This window comes from Typopeltis vanoorti, chromosome 4, assembly GCF_054136105.1.
Source record: "Typopeltis vanoorti isolate ZY-2024b chromosome 4, IOZ_Tvanoo_1.0, whole genome shotgun sequence".
Lineage (NCBI taxonomy): Eukaryota > Metazoa > Arthropoda > Arachnida > Uropygi > Thelyphonidae > Typopeltis > Typopeltis vanoorti.
In genome coordinates, this window is record NC_143552.1 from 72,506,473 (window position 1) to 72,532,883 (window position 26,411).

The 26,411-nt window shown below is 35.3% G+C and overlaps 1 protein-coding gene across 4 annotated transcripts in view; it reads right to left on the bottom strand.

Moving 5' to 3' along the window:
- Positions 1-26,411, bottom strand: part of LOC150107404 (inositol polyphosphate-4-phosphatase type I A) — a 484,038-nt gene that overhangs the window by 205,085 nt on the left and 252,542 nt on the right. For all 4 annotated transcript variants that reach the window (XM_090391868.1, XM_090391866.1, XM_090391867.1 and 1 more), the window contains exons 12-13: positions 22,474-22,531; positions 290-500 (exon numbers count right to left, since the gene is read on the bottom strand). In XM_090391868.1, coding sequence (XP_090247994.1) covers positions 290-500; positions 22,474-22,531 — 269 coding nt within the window. The remainder of the gene's footprint in view (positions 1-289; positions 501-22,473; positions 22,532-26,411) is intronic.

A 26,411-nucleotide genomic window follows, 5' to 3' on the forward strand; every position in this document is an offset into this window, starting at 1 on the left:
GATATAGGGAGTGAATTACTATTTTATGTACAACTGGTTTTGTAAGATCAATATTTTAAAAGGAATTATTTTCTACATGTATTACAACTCCATAGAAGTAACAAGAGAATTTGATTGAAAATACAGTAATCTCTCAATTATCTGAATGCAGCTTGTCAGGTAACTGAAGGTACAGTTACATAGTGCTGTATTAGAAGTCAGTAGACAAACTAAACCATTCAGAGGTCATTACTTGAAGGTCTGATAAGTGAAAGATCACTGTAAATTATAATGAGCCTTTCATTCTTACTTTTCCTGGTTGTAACATTTTGCACCCACATTCGTTGAAGATGAAGATTAACTGGAACAAATTCCAATGCAGTTTCTTTTTTTCTAGAAGAAGACTTCATATATACTCTCCTCTGAGATGCTAAAAAGCTCAATGTTTCGGTGTAATGATTGATGAGTTGTAAGTGGCAATCTGTAGATGCAAGCTGCTTTTGTTGCCATTCTTCAGTCAGCTAAAATAATATAATTATCAAATACATAAACATTCATTTATTTTGATATTTAATTTTTTTATGGATTTGAAACATATTTTTACAGTAAAAACATTACTGCAGCAATGAAGCAAAAAAAAAAAAAACACTTCACCTTGCAACAAATATTCATGGCATTCATATACCAGTAAGACAAGCAATGTTTGTGCTTTTTTTTGGAATGTGCCGATGTTAAAGTAATGCAGTCCTTAAACAATAGCACTAATGAAGGATAAATACAGAGGCTATGCAGGGTTTTCACATCTTTTAAGTGTACAATACCAAATTATTATACGAGGGTGATCTGAAAAGTTCTCGGCCTAACAATGAAAAACAAATTTATTTTTATTTTTCAACAATCTCCCTTAAGACTAATACATTTATACGAGTGATGCTCCAGAGCAATTATTCTGTCCCTGTAGTTGTTCTCAGTAAGATCTGCAAAATATCCCTCTACAGCTGCAATCACCTCTTGATTCAAAGAAAAACGCTGACCAGCAAGGAAGGGTTTTAGTTTTTGGAAGAGATTGAAGTTAGGGGAATTCAAATCTGGAGAATAGGGTGGATGTTCCAACAATTCATAGTGCAGATCCCTTAATTTTCCCAATGCCAAAACACCTTTGTGGGTGGGTGCATTGTCCTGATGAAAGATGATTTTTTCCTTCTGCAAACCAGTCTTTTCACACAAATTTTTTCATCTAGTCTAGTTAAAAGATTGGAATAATATTCCCCGGTTATTGTTTTACCTTTTTCAAGATAATTAATAAACAAAATGCCATGACCTTTCCTGCTGATGGAACCGACTTTGCTTTGGTGCTGAACAACCAGCTTCTGTCCCCTGTTTTGAGTGCTGTTTGGATTCTGGTGTGTAATGGTGAATCCAAGTCTCATCCATAGTAATAAATCGACACACAGAATTCTTGTTAAAACGCTCCAAGCACTGTTCAGAGATTTTCATATGAATGCATTTTTTTGATCTGCTGTGAGCAAGCATGACCCATCTTGCACAAAGCTTTTTCATTTGCAATTCTTCATGCAAAATATATCCTACACGTTCTTTTGAAATGCCTATAGTCTCAGCAATTTCGCGCACTTTGACTCACTGGTCATCCAATGTGGTATTTCATTCAATGATTTCTGGTGTTGTTACACTTTTTGGACATCCTTCATGTGGATCATCTTCAAGGCTGATACGCCCATATTTAAACTTGGCAGCCCATTTCTTAATTGTTGAAAACGAAGGAGAAGAGTACCCATAAACTTTTATGAACTTCGAATTAATTTCTTTTGGCATTAAACTTTCTTTTACATAGAATTTTATAACCGCACAATACTCAATTTTATCCATTTCAAGGGATACAGACAACACTTTTGCTTCAGACAGCTGTATAAAACAAGCTACTTGACAGAATCACTTGCAATTTCACATGGATGCTTATGACAGATGTACAAACTCAGAAAAAAATAAAATAAAATCATGCCAATAGTGTTGCCATCTATGGGCGAGGTCGAGAACTTTCCAGGCCACCCTCGAATATTGAAAGGTTATACCATACAAAAAACTGGCAACAAGTATGCCAAAGCATTAACTTAGCTAAGTATTGTTCTATGATTAAAAAAAAAAAAGAAGAAAACAAGAAATAATAATAATTATATATATATAAATTAACTATTAGAAAAACACTGTATTTCAGAAATATCTATATTAATGATAATAACGAAAATAAATAAAAAAAGTTAGAGTAAATACAAATTAAAAAAAAAAACCAATCAACTAGTTCACCATTTTTAGCTTCATCATTGCCCAAAAACTCTTCAACAATATTGCTGAACACAAATTTTAGACTTTCAAATTCTACATCATTTAACATTTTCCTAACTTCAGCCCAACAAATATATATTTCTTAAATTTGGCTCCTGAAATTTTTTGAAATCTTGCAGTTTAGAATACTGTAATGCAGGTTCATTTTTTCCCAATGCTTTTCAAGTTTCATAAGATGCAGTTTGATATACAATGGTAACAGAAATCTTCAAGTCAATGAAGAACTCGTATTCTTTTGTTGTGGAGTAAAATCTTTTCAAAAGACCATATTTTCTTAAAATAATGCCGCAATGTCCTGGTGGCTCAAAAGCACAAAAAACAGTCTTCTTGCACACTCAACAGTAATGCAATTATTTTTAATTGCCATAAATATTCCTAGTGCTTGTGCTTTATTATTCCCATCAATCTACACATTTTCAAATGTCTTCTTCATACTTATTGCACATGCAAGAGATATGGAAGGCATTCTTTAAAGAGTTTTTTTACTATTATGTAAAAACACTTTTAAGCTTGATTTGCAAGTCTATAAACATGTGCCAATTAGCCAATAAATTAAGGTCATACCTTACATCATAAATCTAATTTATTCATTCATTTCATAATCAATATCTCACGTTGCAATAGTAATAAATTTCATTCTTTTCCTTAAAACCTGAAGCCAAATTTTTATTTTTATTTTTAAAACAGTAATTTTCATTCCTGGAGCTAATACGTTCCATTCTTAAAGATGAAATCAAAGCTGTTCAAAGTGTTGTGTAGATAAATTGAAATCTCCAACAAGATCATTTTAACTGCTTTGTTCAGTCAGATGCCAAACCTCAACAAATTTGGTTGCATGAGACTGCCCCAAATTTGGGAGACATACATCAGGAGACCTTCAGCCCAATGGCCAAGAATACCTACATAGCCTGCTAGGGGGCACCATCAGGACTTTTAGGAGAAACAATAGCTTCCTTGATTCGTCCTCAATTACTGTGTGTAGTGCCTGCATGAACATGTCTTTATTTTAAGTTCCTTTGAAGAGGGCAACATGACGTTGTCAAAATATTGTCAACGATGTCAAAAGTTTAATTTATATTCAAGTGTACGTTGTGAATTCCTTAAGTTAATTAATAATCAGATGAGGTTTGTCAAAATTTTATACCTGCTTTCCTCTGACCATGACTTCCTATTCAAACTGAAGCAGCAGGTATAGCATTCACCAGAACCACATCTAATATTGGAAGATGATCCAAGAGTATATGTTTGGGTATAATATCAAATATTTATTTTTTGTTTTTTTCCATAGAAAATCCATATACATTAGCTAAAGAGAAGTAACAGTCTCTTTATACATATATATAACCGGAATGTATGTGGTCCTTATTGCAAGCAGTCCATTCTTATTTTATAGGCCTCTTAACTTTTAAATGTGACATAATAATAAATTAAAGAAATGGGAGATTCGAGAAAACATATGCGCACAAATGAGAACTTAACAGACTGAACTCATGTTATGATATTTTTAATGTAAGACATGTTCAAACCATGACTCCATTCATTTATTTGCTATATGCATAGAGTCTAATTATATGCTATATGCATTGAGAACGAACAGCAGTAACAAAACACAAATGGATGACGGTAATTCATAATTTTGATATTATTGCTGATTAATTCATGATAAAATATTTTAAAATCTATGAAAAGCATACACACCTAGAAAAAAAAATCAACCTGACATGACAGAATTTCTTTGAATTGCAGATTTGGATTCAACACCTTGAAATATCTTAGAATCACTTAAATTAATTTTATTTAAAAAAAAAAAATTAACGCTGAACAGTATTAAACAGATGTACTGCTCTGAACTAGAAGATTTATTGTAGGTTTACTCAACTACTAAGTTATATGTCATATTGTAATTTAAAGTTCATCATAGTTTTACAACATGCTCTTCCAATACATTCTATTTACATTCAGCAGTAACAAGAAAATCTATTAGTCATTAAAATTTGAAAATTACTCCTACTAATTTTGCACACCTACAAAGAACTAGTGGCTTCTTCATTAGGGCTTAATAAACATTAAAAATATATAAACAGATAGCAAAGCATCTAAATGCTGAAAAACCATTACAAGAAATATAAATTCATGTAAAAAATAAATGAGGTCGCTTGGCATGCATTGACTCTCTGCATTTAATGACAGGGTGATTATTAGCAGAGTTGACATTTAATAAGCAATTTCCATATGTCACTTAATATCATGCTTTGGTTTTCACTCAGTGATCTGCATGAATGGATGAATGTAACTGATTCCTTCAGATGCCTGGAATAAAAATTTTCTTCCACATAAGGCATGGCTGAAACATTCTACTCAACTGCATGGTATGGTATGGTTGGTCAGACTAGATCTATCTTTTTCTTTTATGCTCAATATCTGCAATATATTCCTTCTTTCTAGCCTGAAATCCAGAGCCTATATGTCCTATGTAGGCTAAACTACAAGAGCATAGAATTCTATATAGCAAAATGTACTTTTTTTTGAGGAAATTACAATGTATACTGAATATTAATTACAATAATACTTTCAATATTTCAGAAAAGTCAAATTGCCATCATCAGGGGATATGTACAATATGATTGTGCATGCTCACACTAACACTGGATAAATGAAGCTGAAGCAATGCAACCAAAGTTTGCCTATCTAAATATTGCCCCACAGTGGGCTACCATGAGTGGTCTTAGCTGCTGGCTGAAGACAAATACTTCCCAAATCTGTTGTGGTTTGAGAATTTTTTTAAGACTGAGGCAAATTCCAGGAATAGCCTCTCATATTTCTATTTGCTGAGGTACAGTACAGTGGCCATCTTCCAGTGCATATACTGAGGTGGGTGTGCAAAGCATGATCAGCAAGTCCAAAGCAGTCATAGTGGGAACTACATGTAGCCCATGTGTTTGGAAATTCAGATGTTGGCCTTCCTGCCTGTCCAGAGAGTGTGGCTTGTCTTCAGTTGAGCAGATAAGGGATGCCAATTTCTTATATGGTTTGTAAGTGGTTGTATTGTTTCAGGATTTTTTGTTAATTTTTAAGATGAGCCCTGAATATATGAAATGGTGATAGATTTTGTGTAGTCTCTGTGTTCTGGAAGGGGGGGGGGGTTGTGGTCACGGGGGTTTAAATTTTTTGGATGTGTGGGCCTCTATAGCCATTGGCTAAGAAAGTGTTGAGAATGTGGTCAGGTTCAGCAGTTAGGATATTGTTATCAGAACTGATTAATTAAGTTTTTATAATCCCATATTGTTGGGATGGGGAAGGTGACTGCTGGTAAGCAAACAACTTTGTTTGCTTACACTTGGATAAAGGATTAAACTAAATTTATTATAGTCTAACCAAGTAAGAAAAAAAAAACTTCCAACATCTTTATCTAAATCCAGAGTAATTTAATAATAAGGTGGTACATCTTTTGGCAACTTATATAGGTAAATAAGACTTCTCCATTACTTCTGCCTTAGTATCGCCACTTCTGGATCTGGCTCCCACTGATGTTGAAAGTTTTAGGATTAAACTAAATTTATTATAGCTCCCACCGATGAGACCTCAATAAAGGCCGAAACCGGTCTGGGTAGTGGCCCTTCCCTTAATGCATAGCATTATACATGTCCACAAGTAGATGTGTTTTGCATTATGGGAAATACTAAGACAAGGAGAGATGAGAGCTTGGTCCACCTTTACCACAAGTGGCTTCAGGTGCAAACTTTGTTTGCTTACACATGGCTAAGGATTAAACTAAATTTATTATGCAGTTATTCCTTGTTTTTTAAGATTATGCCAGTAGTTCAACACAAAATTTGCTTTAAGAATTTTCCAACACACAGAAGAACACATACAACACACAAGGAGTAAGCTTTCACAAATTGACAGCTAGCCATATACTCTTCACATACAATTATCTTCTTCTCTTCCTGTGAACACCTGGAATAGTTTAGATAGATTTTCCTATGAGAAATCAGAACACATTGGCAGAGTAAGCCAAGAAAGAATGAAGAAGAAATCAAACCTAATCAAAGAAAAAACAACCACAGTGACAGATTGTCACTCAATGAAATAGCTATTAACAAGTCCTCAAGAACATCATCTGATTCTAAAATGAACATCTTTTCCTGAGGTTTCAATTTTGCAATTTCTTCCAGTAGAATTCCAAAATTAGATATTATGGCAAGTGTGGAAAAATGCCTTCAAAGAATTCCAAGAGATGCTGCAGATTTTCTTCATATCTAAACAGCTTCTGTACTTTTACAAGCAAAACATCCTAGTAATAATATTGCAAAAATAGAATGAAGGGCTTTAAAAACATTAAAAAAGACAAAAACATTGTAGTGCTGAAAGCCGACAAAGGCAACTCAACCTCAATAGTAGTACTGGACTCAATAGAATATAGAAAAAATGAAATCATTCTAGAAGACACTAACATCTATGAAAAGTTGGATCACAATCCCAGAGAATATTTCCACAATAAGACCAACAACTTATAAAAAAATTAAAAAATTAAAAATAAATAAAAAAAACATGCTGAACTGGTCTGAGAAAACAAAAAAAATGTCTTGAATCTAGACATCCTCTGGTTCCTAGAATATATGGAGACCCTAAGCTACACAATCATGATTTGCCACTGAGACCTACTGTTGATAAAAAGCACTGCACAATAGTACATATTTCAAGATTATTCTGAACAAAAGGAGGGACTAGTAATGGGACTCACCTCTTTCTCTTTCTCCATTGTTAGCTGACCAATTCATGGAGTGGTATGAAAAAACAGCCCTAAAGTATCAAGGAACACAATCTAAAATTTGGGGATGATATGTTGACAATATTTTTATCATTTGGCCTGATACTATTACCCAAATAGAAGATTCAACCCTGTACCTCAACAACATTCATCCTTGAATCAATTTCACTGTTGAATTAGAAACAAATAGGACTTGATCATTTTTGGATACACTAATTGAGGTATCTGAAAAAAACTCACTCAACGTCTCAGTCTATAGGAAGCCAAAAAACACAGGACATTACCCCTACATGCTACATATCACCACCACCACCTAGCACAAAAAAATAAGGGCATCATCTGTTCCTTACATGATAGGGCCTACAAAATTTCCACAAACATAGATAAAAGGAACCAAGAGCTACAGTTCTTAGTTCAGTCCTACCAAAAATGGTTACAACAGAATATCAATAAAAAAAATTCTATTTAAACTCCAAAACAATTGGATGAATAAGAAAACCAAGACCTTAGAGGAGCAGCGATTCTTCCATATATATACAATTAGTCACAGATAAAATAGCAAGTTACTTTTGCCAACAAAACTTAAAGGTTGCTGTCTACCCATTCAACAAAATCTCTAATCACCTGAAACCTAAATTTCCATTCACCACTTAAAAACTACAAATTGCAGATCTTGTAGAACAAGATCTGCAGTTAGTGGTTTACACTATATAGAACAGACAGGCAGATCTGGAAAGGTATGCCAATCAGAACATTTCAAAGATGTTGAAAATGAAAGAAGCCACAAATAAGGGCTGGAGGCACATACAACAGAAACAAAGCATCAACTAGCATGACAACAATCAAAAATGCTCCATATAGATTACCATTTTTTCTCAAAAGCATTCACAGAATCAGCTGAAATGATAAGCATCCCATATTGTGCAACAAAAACAAGGGATGATTTTACATTAAGTTGGGTCTTCATTAATTCATCACGACATATTTACCAGTAGTATACAGCAACCCATTAACCAGCAGCTAGTATAATAGTGAATGCACAATTTCCATTGTTTATTTATGTGCAAATATTTTCACTAGAGTTGCTAACTTACTACTTGTTTTCTGGTTTTTTAGTTTATTCATGTAATTAATCTGATGTAGTGAAACAAAAGAATTTTCACAAAACTAGTCAAGAAAATAAAAAGATTTTCTGCATGTTTTTTTTTGACTTTTTCAATCTGCTATCCTTCATGAGGAAAAAACAAACAAACATACAAGATACTACAGCTATTGCACTCTCACATTCATCCTTGTCAAAAAAAATCTTGCTTCGCCATGTGCATACTCTGTACTCTGCTGAGGTAGTATCACATCAGGAACTAAATATACAATATCTGTTCTTCACTAATGGTTTTAACAAGCCCTCTATCAACAAAGAAATCAGTAGTTAAAGGACTACTCCAACTTCTTCCTTTATGAAAGGAAAAATATCTGAATGTATCTTTGAAATTCTTAGACCTCTTAACATTCAAGTAGCACTGAAGAAAGGCTGCTCCCAGTGCACTTTTCAGATTAGATTACTGCTCTTCTAGTGTATCCAGAGCTTTTTTTCAGCTGGAATGGTCCGGAAAAGTTTACCGGAACGTGTTCTGGCTGTAAAAAGCCAATATACATATATATACAGAGCTTTTTTTTTCAGCCAGAATGTTCTGGAAAAGTTTACCAGAATGCGTTCCGGCTGAAAAAAAGCCCTGGGTGTATCATATTTTGGTCAATCTGGAAAATCTGCATTAAGTTATCATGAACCTGAGCAGTTTGGATTTGCAGATCATGCTATTTCTTCTAAACAGTCTTTTGAAAGAAAATTGGAGTCCTGCACAAGAGAAGTTTTCTAATTCAAAGGCTTTACAAAACAGTTTTGGAGTAAAATTAAATCACTCTAATCTCGAGAGGTCTGATGCTCTACATTTATCCCTTAAATGGGTGATAATCGTAGACCATCGTTCTTTACTAAAACGTTGCACTGTTTTTTTTTTTTTTTCCCCGTTATGTAGGAATGCGATTCTGTTCTGTTCATTTCATACTGAAGATGCCTATTTTTGAAATGTGGAGAAAATTTTATGCTAATAAATAGTCACTTTTTAATGTAAGATATCTGGTATCTGTATCACCATAAGCTCATACACTTGAAATTCATTAATAAATGAATTACAAGTAATAAAATATAATATATATATATATATATACACACACAACAGAAAAGCAGCAGTCCAAAAATAGAATGATGTGGTATGTCACATGCTTCTTTTGGTCCTTAGGCAGCCAATTTTCCATACATCTCACTAATCTGTTATTCTAATAACATTTCCAAGCAACAAGCTGCCAAGTAGTAAATTATGAAATGTCTATACAAAGTTTAGAAATATCGCTTTTATGAATACACCTCATTCAATCCTTGGGCCCTGTACTATATTCTAGTTCTGCCAACTCTATATTTTGTGGTGGCCAGGCAGGAATTATAAGTCAATTCTTCAAGTTGGGAGCGTTTTTTTTTTTAAATAATTGTGGTATATACTTTAATTTGAGGATTTTCCTGAGATTTTCTATATTGTCTCTTCACTATACATTATGCTTCCATATAAATATATATTTAACAAAAAAAATAAAAAGCTATAAAACTGTAAGATTAAGGCAATTTACAGTACATAAGAAAATCTAAATTAAAAAAATTTCTGTAACATAATTTCAAAGTGTGTTAAAATATAGTCAGTTATAATATTAAATTCTATGTTGCCAATGGAGCAGGACTATTGTTTTTTTTTCTTTCTTTCTTTCTTTTTTTATATTAGGAATACCATCAGGAGCAGAAGACTTATTGGTGTCAAGGCTACTGAGTATTTTTCTGATTTCCTTCTGGCAAAATTTCAGAGGGGACATACTGCCAATAGCTTGTGAAATGGTCAAAAGAAATCTGCCTTGCTTGTTTATACAACAGTTGGAAAAAAAAAAAAAAAAAAACCGGATGCCAAGATGTTTGCCTTACCTTTAGGAGATCCTACTGTACCATTAGGATATGAGAGAAGTGAAAACACAATAGGACAGAAGTTGTATCCAATAGCCTTAGTCAAGGAACCAGAAGGCTTAATTACCATTTGGACAGGAGACAAGTTTAGTGCACTGGTTCTTATCAAGTATGGTTTAGATTTGTTGATCCCCCCCCCGTTGTTATGACCTGAGGTTAATCAGGTTTGACTTTTTTTTTTTTTTTAAATGTTGCTCTCACCTATGAAACTTTATTTGCTAATAATATTTGTATTTTTTAATTTATTTTTACACAGTCTGAAATGCTGCGCTAGAGACCAACATGGAATTTTTCCAAGCCACTTGGAGCGCTAGTGTTTGGATGAAGAAATTTGAGTGGAGTTGGGAATAAAAGTACTCATCCCAGCAAGAATAATTTTGTTTATTATATCAGAGCAGATATTAGGATCAAAAGAACAGAAGCAATAATCAGACAATAGAAACGAGGCATAGAAGTCTCAGAGGTCATCCTAAATGGTGGTGTCATTGTAGTGCTACAGGAGGCTGAGAATGACTAGGAGAAGGACGATCTATAGAAAAGGAGACATGAACAAAGAACAAACTTGTGGTTAGACTTGCCAGGAGGAGGAGGAGAAAAGGACTAAAACAAAAGAGTACTAAAGAGGAGTTAGTGAATAAAACTATAAAGATTTCACTTGTTTAAATGCAGTAGCTAATATAATGACTTACTACTGCTTTTGGAAAGAAAACTTTTTTTAATGTGAATCACACCCATGAAAGGCTATTAGCTTACAGTACAGTAGCATTAGTACCATAGGTGGACTGAGAATGAAACAATCCAGAAATCCTACTCTAAAAACCAAACACAACTTTTTCAAGTCACTTTAGGCCTTCAATAAACAAGGTGGTAGTCGCATACTGAAGGATAATGTTGGAAACCACCAGGCAGTGAAGATTAGAAGGTAGTTGTTCAGAGAATGGCTAAAAGAGAAGTAAACTTTTATATTTGTAGTGTGGCAATATTGATAGTTTTCATATGAATTTTTTTTTTTGTGAAAATGAAATTGGTACAGGGTGTTCACTTGAGCATTAGTTTGTGTATTCATTAATTTCTGTGTGGTTCTTTGTGTGTTCATTGTTTAGAAACAGAATGGTGGTGGTGAGAGCGAAGTCAGTATACAGATCAGTGTGAAAGTCTAATGTGAGCTATGTGGATTTTTGGAAAATGGTAATATGCCATGAATGTAATATGCATGCATGGAGAGATGGTGAGAATGTCTATGTGGAGAGGTTGAATAGGAGAGGTGAGCAAATGCAGAATGTTAGAAGTATAACATGCTCATGGAATATCAGGCAAATTTTAATGTGAGTGGTAGCAGGCAAAAGGCAGAGCAGGAAATAATGAATATGGCTATGAATGTAGCAAAGGAGTTATGTCCATCCAAGATGGAGATGCAAGGAACAAATAGTGGCAGTGGTTTTAAGGTAGTATGGTGTGAGGTATGGATGGACAGGATGAAATATTTAGTTGTGGATTACTATAGACCTATTAATGCAGAGGGCAGTGAAAAGAAAATGTAATAAGAAATAGATGATTTTAATTATGTTAATATAGACTGGAATGAAGAAATGTCTTCAGGTGACAAAGAGAATGAATTTCTTGAGTTTTTTGATAGACTGTTTTCTTGAACAGCATGAAATAGAGTGCACACGAGGATCAAATGAAGGTTTGCATTGGATTAGCTCATCAAAAGATGTTATTATAAATGGGTCGTCAAATCTTCTTCCACTACTCAAGAATCGAACCTAGAACACTCCTTCCCAGGCATATGGTTGTGAAGTGCATAGCCACTAGGCTAACTGCGCGGATGGCTTGCAGTTATATCATGTAATGAGAAATTGGAAGGAAAAGACAATCAATGCTACACAAGCCCTGCTCAGGAACTATCTGGGAGAGGCAATGTCTGAATACATTCTAAAGGTCTGGAGATTAAATGAGGTAGGTGTGAAATGGATGAATGAAGGGATAAGGTATGCAACGTGGAAGAAGAAGAAGAAAGCAATATGGAGGCAGTATGATGAGTGTTAATAATCAGTTGTAAAGAGTACAAAGAGCAGGCAAGAAGGTGACTCATTCAGTAAAGATAGCAAAAGTGCAGTATGAGCACTTTTAGCTAATGAAACCAAAAAAAAAAAAAAAATCTAAGGGAGTTCTTTCAATATGTGGCTGATAGCAGAAAGAATGAGTATGGAAGTATAATATTGGTTGATGAAGATGGCAGAATGATGACAACTGCACAGGATATACGCATACAAGCCAATGAATTAGAAACTTTTATTTAGTACTGTGTTGCAATACTTTAATGATAGTACATCTACAACATATGAGGCATTCACAAGACAGTCCTTTAACTCAGAATTAACAGAAGAATACTTTGCTTCTAGATCTGTTTGTCTAATGTTCCATATGTTCTCAATAGGTTTCAGATCTGGGCTATGCAGTGGCCAGGAAAGATGGTAGAAGTCGCTGTCATGCTTGCTGAACTTACTGTCCATCGTGCTGAACAAGTTTTGCACAATCGACAGTAGCACCATTGTCCATGAAGCAACTGCCATCTGCTGAATAAAAAGTCAACATTACAGGATGGACTTGATCGGCAACAATGTTCGGATATCCTTGGAGGATACCTGACCTTCCAACAACAATATGAGGGGGATCCATTACATAATAACAGAACATACCCCACACAATGACACCAACTCCAGAACCTTGAGTTGTGTTTACAAGGCAAGCCGAGTTAATTGCTTTATGGGGCTCCCAGCAAACTTTCTGCCTATTGTCAGTAGGACAATGTGTGCTGTGATTCGTCTAACCACGACTTTTTTCCAGTCTTCCAGTGTCCATTCATGGTGTTCCTGACACCGCTGTAGATGAATTTTCTGGTTCTTTGCAGAAATCAGTGGTTTTCGTTTAGGAATGCGACTGCCAATACTGATTCCATGCACACAGTTTGGTGAGATATGGATCGAGAAGAGCCTTCATTAAATGCTTTGGTCAATTGCTACACAGAGGAAGTTCTGTTTAGCCCGTACAAGCCTTCTCAAACAACGCAATCTCGTTTCTGACAAACTGTCTTATGATCACAGTTATGCCTCTTAGACAAGCAATGTGTGCTATTTCTCTAGTGATTAAACACCCAGGATATCTCACCTTTTGAGAAATCAGTAGGCTCTGCTGTTTTCAAAATCATGGCTCCATCCAGATGTACACCCACAATAATCCTTTAATGAACTCAGAAAAATCCTTTGTTTTTCCCATTGTAATCAACACTACTGACAATTACTGACTAAGCAGAATTCTTAAAACATTTTGCATATACACAGCATAAGTGATGTTTACGTACATCTACATAAAGATTTCTAATTCAGCAGCCAGTGTGTGTAGTTGAGACGATAAAGGAGCATTTCTGAATGAATGTGTCACATTCATGCAAAACTTAGTGCATTGTGTGTGTGTGTGTGTGTGTGTGTGTGTGTGTGTGTGTGTGTGGAGTTGTGATTAAAGTGTTAGAGAGGTTAGTAAGGACCAATATTCAGAAATGGGTTGGCAATAGCAGCATTCTCTCTGTGCATCTCTGTTTACCAATGCATTTGTCACCTTGTTTTAATAAGGGAGTAGATTGCTAAAATGTGGACAGCAAATCAATGCTGTCCACACATTGGTATATTTAGATTTTGCAAAGGGCCTTGATAGATTACCACATGACAAGATGGTAATTAAATATGGAACAGATAGGATTGAATAGTAGGTTAGTACATATATTGGACTGTAGATTGGTTGTCTGATAGATATCAGCAAGCTGTGTATGAGAGAGAAATATCTCATAAGAGGAAAGCCATAAGTGACACACTACAGGGGTCTACTTTGGGGTGGTTGCTGTTTTAATTTGTATGTTAATGATATTGGGAAAGATTTAATGGTGACAGGCAGTTGAATGCAGATGATGTAAAATTGGGAAGAACTATTATAAAATCGTGTATAGAAGGAAATTAATGCAAAACGCCTTATATACCGATTTTACTGGTAAACAAGATTCCAATAAAAATACTTATGATTTAATAGTGAACATTTTTATGTTTAACGAATTAGAATTTATAAATTGTGAATAACTGAATAACGTTGCCTGCAAATGTTTTGTTACAGAACAAAGGAAAATAAATGTAAAATAATTTGTGTCTAAGTATACCTCTAGTCAACAAAAATTCCAGACAGATTAAGGGATTAAGTCATGACCTGAGGCCACTGCAAACATGAAGATCGACATTACACGGGGGTTTCCTGTCTAAATGCATCTATCGACGAGGGTGACAGGTGCAGAACGTCAGGGTACCCAGGGGACAACGATATAAGAAAAACGAAGGTCATCGGGAAACCATATTAAAGAATCATATAAATAACAGTTTGCTGCGTCAAGTCTTGCTGAGTTTTAATCTGTTCCTGGGAGTTTCTGTTCGTGGGGCAGGAAGTCACATGGAGTTCCGACGAGAGAGTTCAGACTCATGACAATGTCAAGGTCAACGTAAGCCAAGGAGTTTAGAAGAAAGCACGATGATCGTTAATGGCAGCTGAGCTTCACAAGATTCATAGGTGATGAATCGTTATCCAATTCTGAGACCTGTATTCACTAAGCAAAGGCCAGAAGAATGATGCAACTAAGGCACGTCATATTAGGAGGAACAAGATGCTGAACTTCCAAGCCGTAGGAATTAAACTGTCCGCCGAAAATAAGAAAGAAGTCTTGCAAATTACGAAAAGGATGTTCAGATGCGGTGACGAAGTCTAACGGAAACAAGAAGGGATAATCAGCGATAGAGGACCACACTTCATGTAAAGTAAGAACTTTCCATTATTTAGTCAGAAAGAAACTTAGATTGTGATGGTGGTTTGAATTGATGGAATTGTTTTAAAATTAGAGATGCAGGATATTAGGCCTTGAGCTAACAATCGAATTAATTTACTCTATGTAAGAGGAAAGCCTAGCTGAATTGTGTAGTGAATCTACCTGCATTTAATTGTTGTAGTCCAGTGGTCGCCAAAGGGGTTAATATAACATTGTTAGGGGTCGATTGGGGGTTGATAGAAAAATATAAGATATCATTGTATATGTAATATTTAATTCGGTTAACTTGGATTACCTCCATCCTGAATGGCAATGCAATTAAGAGTGAATCGTGGGAACAGTGACATGAATACGACCTATAAGATGGAGCAAGGTCATGAAAATAGTTACGGAGACCAATCAAGTATGCCAAAATGACGTATTTACCAAAAACGGATATCGGTGGTTCCCGGCCGGCCGGCACGTACATGACTGAAGCTGGTTTTAGTCATGTTAATTCCATTTTAACAAAACAAAGAAATAAGCTAGATATAGAATTCCGTGGTGATTTAAGGCCGAAACTTACTAATTTTGAACTCAACATTTCTAATCTTGTCAAGAGTCACACCCTTCACATTGACAATGTTAGTAAATTGTATACTAAGTTAATAAAAGTCTTATTTTTTTTTTATTTAAATGAAGGGGATATTAAATCCCACATTATTTCAAAGCCGAATAAGAAACTCAAAGATCAGAATCAAAGAGTTTCATGCCAAATCTGGGATTTAATATCCCCCCTTCATTTAAATAATGTTACATCGCCAAAGTGAAGCCTATTAGCTCTTTTATTTAACTCTTATTTTCATATATATAAGGAAGATTGTATTATTGCTGTTTTGTTATCTAAATTAAATTTTATATTTTATATATTATTTATTCCACCTATCAAATATGTAATGTTAAGAAGGACTTAAAAAACAAAAAGATATCGTTTTGACGTTAAGCCAATATAATAATATATACTATATTATACATACAATAAACACTGTAACTATAAAATAAACAATCTAAAAACTCACGAGTGTCTTTTTTGCTTGTCCTATTATAATTACTTAATAGTAAAATAGAGGGGGTCTATAAAAAGTCAAGAAACTCTTGAAGGGGTTGATGGTCAAAGAAGTTTGGCGACCCCTGTTGTAGTCATTCCTTAAGGCTGAAATTTTATATGTTGACGATCTGATTATATGTAAAGTTAAGAAAGGGGGGGGTAAAATTCTAGACAAGTAGTCCTGCTGAGATTCAGATGATTGTGAGAAATGATGGTATAACTTATATTGATTGTTAAATATAGCGTACATATTAGATTTAAGTCAAATTAATTTGTGTCATTTGTGTATTTGTTGCTTAGTGATGAATAAATTGTTTTCTTGTCAAAATAACTTGCCTGATCTCTAAGTCCAATGCACTACTCATAAATCGAGCCTATGTGTCTTAAAGTAGATATTGCCATGACTGCAGAGTAAGAAATATTTGTAATTTGGTATAGAGAAAAGTTGGAAAGGAAGAAACTGTGTGTCATACTGGATGTTCTATTCTTTGGAGGGAAATACTCCTCTTATCCTAGAATTTTGGTGGTACAGCTGACTAACAAACAAATTTTTCAAAATTTAATTTAGAATAAACACCAGTAAATCAGACAAAGAGATTGGCTCCAGCCCGAGGCACTTGGGAAATTTGGGAACAAAGATATACCACCTAGACCATAGTATTCCCAGAGGAAGACTAAGGTCTAGGTGGATTGTTTCAGTCAGAAGTGCCTTAGAAGCATGAAATGTTGGATATGACAAATTAGAGTGCTGGACAAGTAATAGACTCATTTGGAGGAAAATTGTGGATATGAGATTAATAATAATGTAAACTGGCCTGGTTGGCCGAGTGGTTAGCTTATCTGCTCTACAGCCAAAAGGCTATGGGTTCAAATTCCGCCTTGGGCATGGATGTTTGTGATTGTCTGTGATAATAGTGGATGGACAGTAGATGGCACTGGTGTAGATGATGTAGTTTGCTGTAGTTGGTGGATTTGAGTGGTGAAGACAGAGAGTTGTACAATAGATAAACTTATACGTTGGTTACATGACTTTAAATTTTTCAGGAAATGACAACGTATATTAAAATATTAATTAAAAAACTTTAATCACTATCTTCCAATATTTCAGCAATGTTAGATTGCCATCTTTTGAGAACATAAAACTACGATATATGCATGCGGGCACTAACAACGAACAAGTAAGGCAACTAGCGTTGGTCCTAGAGTCCTAAAGGTACCCCCTAGTAGGCTAAATTGGGTTGTCTTGGCTGTTGGGCTGATGTTCTAAGGATGTAAGCTTCACAAATTTGGGGCAGTCTCATGCACCCCAAATATGTTGAGATTTGGGAAGTTTTTTAGAGCTGAGGCTGATTCCAAGAACAAGCTTTCATATTTATATTTGCTATGGTGTAGAAAAGTGGCTTTCTTCCAGCGTATTCTGTGGTGGGTATCTGGTGCATAGTCCGCAAGTGGCTATATTGGTGAAACTGGATGTAATCTTTTGTGTTCGGATATCCTGATATTAGCTGTCCTGCCTGTTTGGCCATAGTAGGACAATTTACAGCTGTGGCCTGGTATACTCCAGGTAGGTCTAGACTCTAGAGAAAGTGGTTGGTCTTTGGTGGAGAAGATAAGGGATGCCAATTTCTTATGTGGTTTGTAATAGGTAGCCAGGTCATATTTTTTAAGGAGTTTTGTGAGATTTTCAGACGTGTTGCGGATATATGAAATGGTGATAGGTTTAGTGTAATCTCTGTTACGAAAGGGGGGGGTGTTTAACCATGCTACTGGCCAAGACGTCAAGGTTATCATGGATGTGAAGTGCATATTAAAATTGTAATACCACTGATATTACATTGAAATATATGATGGATACAAAGTGTATGAGGATGCGTATTTGATCCATAATGGCCGGTTACGTGGTTAACTGGTTTTAATATTTTCTGGAGGATTGTAGGCTAAGAAGGTGTTAAGGATATGGTTTAGTTCAGTAGTTAGGGCACTGTTGTTGTCTGAACAGATTAATTTAGCTCTGTTATATAGGGTTTTTATAATCCCATATTGTTGTGAGGCGGGAAGGGTGGTGTGATTGTTGTGAATGTATCTACCAGTATGGGTCGGTTTTCTGTAAACAGAGAAAGCCAAGGACCCATAAGGTTGGCATGTAATCAGAGTGTCTAGAAAAGAGAGACTGCTGTTATTTTCTTTTTCCAAGGTGAACTGAATGTGGGGTGCTGATTGTTTAAGTGTGTTAGGAAGTTGTGGAGTATGTCTAACCCGTGTGGCCAAATAGCGAACACATCATCCAAGTAGTGTAGCCAGATAGTAGTTTTTGTGGGGCTGAGTTGAAGGCTTTTTCTTCAGAAGTCTCCATAAAGAAGTTTGCCAGGGGTGGAGAGAGTGGAGAGCCCATGGCTGTACCCTCTATCTGTTTGTAGATATTGATTAAAGGTATTGATTAAAGTTTTTTAATTAAAAAATTTAAAGTCATTCTCCCTCGATGAGTCTCTAGACTTCTTGGAGGTGTCACGTAATAAAAATGTAACTTAAGTTTAATCATGTAGTGATGTCATGGTAGCCTAAACACTCCTTGAGGTACATATTAGGAAATTGATGATGATGAGGTTGGATGCAGAATATAAGATTAGTGGGGGGATGTCTTAGAGGAAGTTGAGATAATGATGGATCTGGGGTGATGGTGGAGAAAGAACTAAAATTTTGGGAACACTCTGTTAACATTGTGAAAACAGCATGGAAGATTATAGTAATGATGCAAAGGACATTGCCACATAAAATTAAGGGTGTTGATTTCACTATATATTATATATTTTGATCAAAATATATAGTGCCTCCGTAGCTCAATTGGAAGAACGACAGTACGTTACGCCCTTCAATTGGAAAAGGCCTAAGTTCGATTCTCATAATGACGGGAAGAATCTTTATATGGCCTTTTTCAATCAAAAGTGAGTTAGCTAATCTCATATGGAGGTAGAGGGTTCTTTCTCCCGAAAACTAGGGTTTTTCATCCCATATACAGTCAAATCGGCCCTTCAGAAGACACACAATTTACAAACAAAAAATGCTAGTTGTGGTGGTGATGGGGTAGTAGATGTCATTGATGTAGATGATTGGTTGTCAGTGGATGATTGTAGTAGTGAAGACAGAGAGTTGTACAGCCCACTGTACAACTCTCCATCTTCACCTCCCGCAATGAGTCTACGGACTCTTTGGAGGTGTCACGAATAATAATAATAATAAATTTTGATCAAGAAGTGCTGTACAGATCTGGTCACCTGATTTTCAAAAGGATGAAGAGATACTTAAAGAATTTCAGATACGACTGATTAAGATGATTTCTGGATTGCTGAGTATGAGTACTGTTGAGCGAGAGCAAATTGCAAAATTTAGTTGGTAGGAGGAGCCTGATGACTACAATTGAGACATAATAAGTTGGTAAAGGGTTTTTACTAGATTAATATGGATGAAGTTTTTCACAGATGGGGAGAACAAGAACCCATGCCTAGAAGCTGTATAAGGAGGAGGTGAGCAGAGATGGGGACAAGGCTTTTTCATGGAGAAAAATAGGTGATTGGAATGCATTGCTTGAGAGTGTGATGAGTGAACAAATAGTGAATGTAATTAAGGCAGAGTATGATCAACTGTGTGAGTGATAGTGGGATTACCAACACTGAGTCTTTGGGACTCAGTAGAAGTCTGATGATGATGATGAAAATAATAATATTCCTCTGCCATCTAAAGACTGTGTGTGTGCCAAACATTTATTTATTTTCTTCTAAGCTGATGATTGAACTTATGAGATACTTACAATTGGCTAACTATAGCAAACTCTCCTAGAGACCACAGGAACAGTTTATTATAGTGGATTTTCTTTATAATAGTACTGTGCATAAGGAGTTTAGTCAGGACTTTTTAGCAGTTTCTCATAGCAAGCAAGTTAAAAATCCACTTCACAATAGAAAAATAATCAAATAACTATTTGTCTTTCCTAGATACACTGGTCACATACCTTTCCAATAATTCATTATCTTTTGTTTGTGTATAGACTGCCTACACATAATGGAAGCTATTTATACAATCACACCATCATCCAGCTGAACAGTAAGGTATCTCACATGGCACAGCTTTCTAGCTAACTCTTCCGATTTGGTTTTTAACATCTGACCATTAACACAGATGCCTCATCCAGTTATAATGGAGAACCATTGATTGAGAGCCTCCTCAATGTCTAGATGCTTGTCTTGTCACTTACATTTTTTTATTTTCCCTGTTGTCCATCGCACAATTCCCATTCTTCTCTATTTGTCCTGCTGGCCTAATAAACTTGTAATTGTGGATTTTGGAACACCAGTTATCTCTGTTAGCTGGCGAAGACTGGTGTTAGACAGATGGCTTTTTATTTTGTCAAGTAAGGTGATTATATCTGCTAACATAAGATCTTTCCTTGGCATCTTAACAGAGGCCTTATAAAAACAAAAAAAAAATTAAATCACTACACTGTTTGTTACACTTTTTACTAAAAAATTAACACATTAACAGAGACACCCGTTTTAATCAAAAGTACGCTACCTAGCAGTCACTGTAAGTAGAATTGGTACTGTCAAAATACATGCATCTTCTCTACTCTGTATCCTGGCACTGAGTGACAGCAACAACACTCTCTATGCAACTGACTACATGTGCGCCATTTACAGCCACTGTCCCCCGATAAAGTGGCAAGGTGACCTAAATCAGAGAAGCAACTTTGGGTTATATTCTCGATTTGTTTTTGTACTTCAATATTTATCTCAAATAAAATGCCCCAATTAACCAGAATCTACTCTCTCTCTCTGTGTGTGTGTGTGTGTGTGTGTGTGTGTGTGTGTGTGTGTGTGTGTGTGTGTGTGTGTGTGCGCGCATGCTGTGTATATATATATATATATATATGCATCATGTCATATACCTGATTAAACATCAAACAGTCTTCCCTACCTCCTTTTATTTTAACTGCTGACTTACAGTTTAAATATAGACTATGTATCATTTGATATAATGTCCCATTTACATCATATAATTTTAGATTTTTGAACAGCTTTTCACTTGCCAAAAGTTTGGATGGCAAAACTTGATTATAGCTTTATTATAGTTTCTTGTTATATTCCCACAATAAGCATCTCCGTAACACAATAACAAGAATGATCGTAAATTGCATATTTTGATTGGAAAAGAACAGAGTTTGATCTTCGTCATGCCAAGAGAAATATTTATATGGTCTTTTTCAATTGAAGGTGAGTTAGCTGATCTCATACAGAGGTAGCTGGGTTTTTCTCCCAGAAACTCAGTTTTCATCCTGCATACAGGCAAATCAGCTATGAAAACACACAATTTACAGACAATATATATAACATACTAGTATTGGTGGTGGTGGTGGGCAGTAGATAGCACTGTATGTTGATGGCAGTAGTATCATGTAGTTGGAGGATTAAGCAAGTGAGATGAGTTATAGTGTAGTGGTTTACATCTGCCACGATGAGTCCTTGGAGGTGTTACATAATAATAATAATAATAATTTCATATATTTTTCTCTTAAACCCTGATTGTTCTTTTTTATGGTTCCCCTCCACAATTTTCTTAATCTTTTCTAAAGTATGCTTGCCATCTAATGGTTTAAGTTAATAAGAATACTATCGGCTAAATCTCAATTTGTAAGCTCATGCTTGTTCATTTAGTATCCAGGCAGATATCTATTAATGGGGTTCACCAAGAAATAGTGAGAATTAGACATTAGGTCATAAGCTCTGGAAGATTCTCCACATACCGCGAAAGGCTATGTGGAAGTCTCTTCCTAGTTATCTAGCTCTGACTCTTAAACCACCCCTAAAATGAGATTACATGGAGTAAAATTAATAACATATGGATGAATCAAAAACAAGATTTGGAAACATTAAGGAAATGTAGTAAAGACTAAGTGTAAAGTTAAGGAAGTTACTCACCAGTAAAATGCAGAATGCGTGAGAAAGGAAAGTATGCAAATGAATCAGGCCCTAGGGAAGTGAATGAGTTAGGGAACAGGGTGTTTGTATATAACAATCAAGTGAAGATTCTGCAGAAACATGACTTTGCAAAGAGGCAAGTTGATTAGGCAGGAGAATTGATATAGTTGGGTAATATTTGTTAGGTTAGGGATGAAAAGAATCAGCAGCAACAACAACAATGTTGTCAGCACTCTTTATCAGTAACATAATTAGCATACAACACAAATAATGAAGTTATGGTACAATAAAAAAAAAAGAAAAGAGCTAATTTGAATTTTTTGAATAAAAATAATGAACTTTTTTTTGTATGTTCAAGCTATTTGTAATCTAAATACTTACTTCTCCTAATTGCAAAATATTATCCATTAACTTTTTTTCTTCATTTATCCAAAGATTTCTTAAAAAAAAAAAAGAAAAACATTATTAATCCAAGTAAATGTCTTTACCATAAAAACAAATTAAATTTCTAATCAATAAAAACACACTGAAAGTTCTTTTTTTTTCTTCACTTTTTTTTTTTTTTTTTTGCCAACAACTCTATCTACAAAGGTGGGACAAATTTTGTGCGTAGGTTGAGTAGACCCTCGAACTACATAAATTCAACTTTCATAAATTTGTACTTATACAAATTATTCTAAAAAGAATATGGTAAAAAATTCCTGATTTTAAAATTTTTGTTTTTTATACTGTTCCCAACAGTGTTTGGTATTGGATTCACAACATTTTTTTTTATATCAGCTCTTGTTTTAAAATCATGTTCATCCATTTAACTCACACGTGATTTATTCTTGTAACTTTATGGATGCAGTCAGACATAGATACTTTCTTGACATACATTCTCTGACAATTTCACATGCCTTACTGATTTCTTTACCATGCAGTTTTATATGCCAGGAGCACTGCTTCAGGCTGCCTTCTCAGCTTATCGTAATCACCTGCATTACAGTTTAAAATATTCTACTTTTTATTCAAAGCACTCACATGATCTGACACCTTTCAAGTTAAAAACCACGTGATCATGCAATTAGGCAGAAGAATTGATATAGCAGAGTAATATTTGTTAAGTTAGGGATGAAAAGAATCAACAATAATAATGCTGTCAGTAGTGTTAGTGAAAAACTTCAGAAAAGATAAGTGCTATTTTGCATAATAATTGGTGATATTGCTTGAATTTTAATATACTATTGTTTATTTTGAATAAATTAGTATGTCTGCATGATTTTTGGCCTTGGGGAATTGTTACTAACTTTATTAATTGAAATTGTGAATATTGCCTTCTTTGAATGGAATACAATGGCAGTAGTCACATGAGCATCGATTGATGCGACTAAGCAAGTGGCGTAAAAATCAAGTGCCATTAATAACAACATCGATTTTTCAAAAATGGTTCAAAGCCATGAGTGTAATATTTATGTGTGGCAAAATGTGAGAGATATGTTTGTGGAGAGACTGAACAGGGGAGATGAGAAAAAGTATGGATTTATAGGAAGTGCAATATTTTGTTAGCCTATGGGATAATGAATGCAAAACAAACTGAAGTAAAGAAAAATATTGTAAATGAAAGAAATGGAAACAGAACAAAAGCTAGTGAGACTGAGGGAGAGAAAGAATGCAAAGATGTAGAAACAAAAGTAAGCGCTAAGGGAATGAAGGGAAGTATAAATCAGGAAATGAAAGTAAGGTGTGGCAGAATGAGAGGTAGCGAGACTATGGAAATGGCATGACAGGGAGTGAAATTGTCGGAATGCAAATTTGATGAAACACTTATTCAGAATGAAATATGAAATGAAGAATATGTGGAGTGCTATTAGACATTTAATGGAAGGAAATAAAAGTGTGCAAAAGGATAGAATGATATAAAAAACAAAAAGATTAAAAGATGTGATGAGTGATTTGAGGATAGCAGTGCATGGAGATTCCATTGTTAGAAGATTGGTTAATGAGAGAGTCCATAAGTTCTGCAATCCCGAGGGAAAATGAACAAGATAATTCATGCTTTGGACATGAGGAGGAAACAAGCAAGGGAATTAGTGCTGGTTGTGGGGACAAATGATTTAAGTGGATATAAGGAGAATATAATGGAGAATATCAGGAGATTATTGAGGAGAGTGAAAGAGTGAAAGATAGTGGGAAAGATTGTCAGTGTGTTGCTGAGCTGAAAGCCAGAATCATGAATCGTATGCTAGCAGAGCTGTGTGAGGAGAAGGGAGTGCAGTTTGTGAATATATGTCAGGCATTTGAGGGAAGAATGGAATTATATAGACTTGATGGATTGCATTCGAATAGCTTTGGAGTGAGTCAACTGGAGAAACTGTTGCTAGATGGAAGTACAATGTGTGAAGCAAGCAAGGGATCAGAAGGAAGTGAAGTGACATCAGGAGAGGTACTGAAGAGACAGAATAGAATGGAAGAAGAAAAGGGAAATGGTGGGAGCCTGGGTGGGCAGGGAGAGTGGATGTTGGAAGCAGTAGTGAATGTATGTATGGGATGATCAGCATGAAATGGAATAGCTCAGGATGTGAGCAGGAAAGTTTAAGACTGAGCAGATCTATGTGGTAAGCAGTGATAAAGGTAACTGGGCTAGTGTGATGGGGAAATCACAACCAACAAGTGGTTTGGGTAGGACTGGTTATAGATCCGAAAGTAAACTGTTGCAAACAAATGCCAGGAGTATCAGAAATAAGGAAGATGAAATGATTTCACTGATTAAATTTATTCATCCCAAAATCATTGAAATAAGTGAAACGTGGTTGAATGAAGATGATATCCTAACTGGAATAGAAATGAAAATGGTACAGTGTTCTTTGCAAGGATAGAAAGGACAAGAAGGCAGGGCTTCTGATGATAGCAGAGGAATTATGTCCACATGAGGTAGACATGAAAAATAGTGGAAATGGTTATGAGGCAGTGTTGTGTGAGGTGGAGGTTGACAGGAAGACATATTTAGTTGGGTGTTACTATAGGCCAGGGAATTTGAGGGTGGCAATGAAAAAATGTATAAACAACTTGGGTTAATGAACAAAGGAAAAGTGATTATTATAGATGATTTTTAATTATGGCAGTATAGACCATGAAGAGATAGCATTTGGGAATAAGGAAAATGAATTTCTTGAGTTCCTGAGAGACAACTATCTCAGGCAGTATGTAAAGGAGGGCAATGTGAGGATTGAGAGTTTTAAATCTGATCATTTCATCAGATTTTGCCCTTTCCCTCCAGTTGGTGAGAGTGATGATGAAGTGATCATCTGGGCTGTGAGCCATAAGCAGACTTCTGTGAGGAAAGGATATATGTGGAAATACAATGCTAATGATTATGACAAGCTTAGGAGACGGCCTGGAGTTATAGCATGGAATGAGGAGTTGAGTGGTAAGGAAATAAATGTTGCTTGGAATAAGTTCAAGACATTTATTACCTTGTTATAGTACATAAGTCACTTAGTAAATATGGTCTCCCTTTAACAATAATCAGTTACATGAAGAGTATAAAGAGCAAACCAGGAGAATAACCCAGTAAGGAGTTGAGAATGACTCAACAAAAGTGAAGTATGAGCAGAATCAGGATATAGAAATGGGTTGATAACAGCAGAGAATTCTGTGGTTGTCAGCATGGGTTTGTTAAAGGAAGACCATATTTACTAAGTGACTTATGTACTATAACAAGGTGATAAATGTCTTGAACAAGATTGATGCATATAGGTATACTTTGATTTTGCAAAAAAGCTTTTGATAGATTGATTGCCACATGACAGCATTTAAATAAACTCAAACAGTTGGGATTGGATAGGACTTCTGAGTTGGATCAGTGACTGGCTTTACAGGATTCAGGTCCTCCTGTAAGGTTATGGCCTCACAGGAGGACTCGAATAGATTGCATGAATATACACTTGGTGGGGAAACTTTAAAGGAGATGAGAGATCTGGGAGTGGACAAGAACACAAAATTCAGGAGCAACATTGCACAATGTCACATCAGATAATGGTAATGATGAGGAGGACCCTAAAGGCAGAAATAAAGAGGTTATGATAACATTGTATAAGGCCTTGATCAGACCTCATATGGATTATTGTTCACAGATTTGGTCATTGAATTTTCATGACAACGAGGATATGTTAGAAAGGCTCCAGAGAAGATTCACAAAGGTGGTTATGGGCTTTGGAATGTGGAGTATGAGGACAGACTGAGAGAATGTAAATTGCAAAGACCTGCGAATAGGAGGAGGGAGGGAGGGAAGGGATATAACTGAAACATATAAGTTGGTCAGGGGTGTTGTTATAACA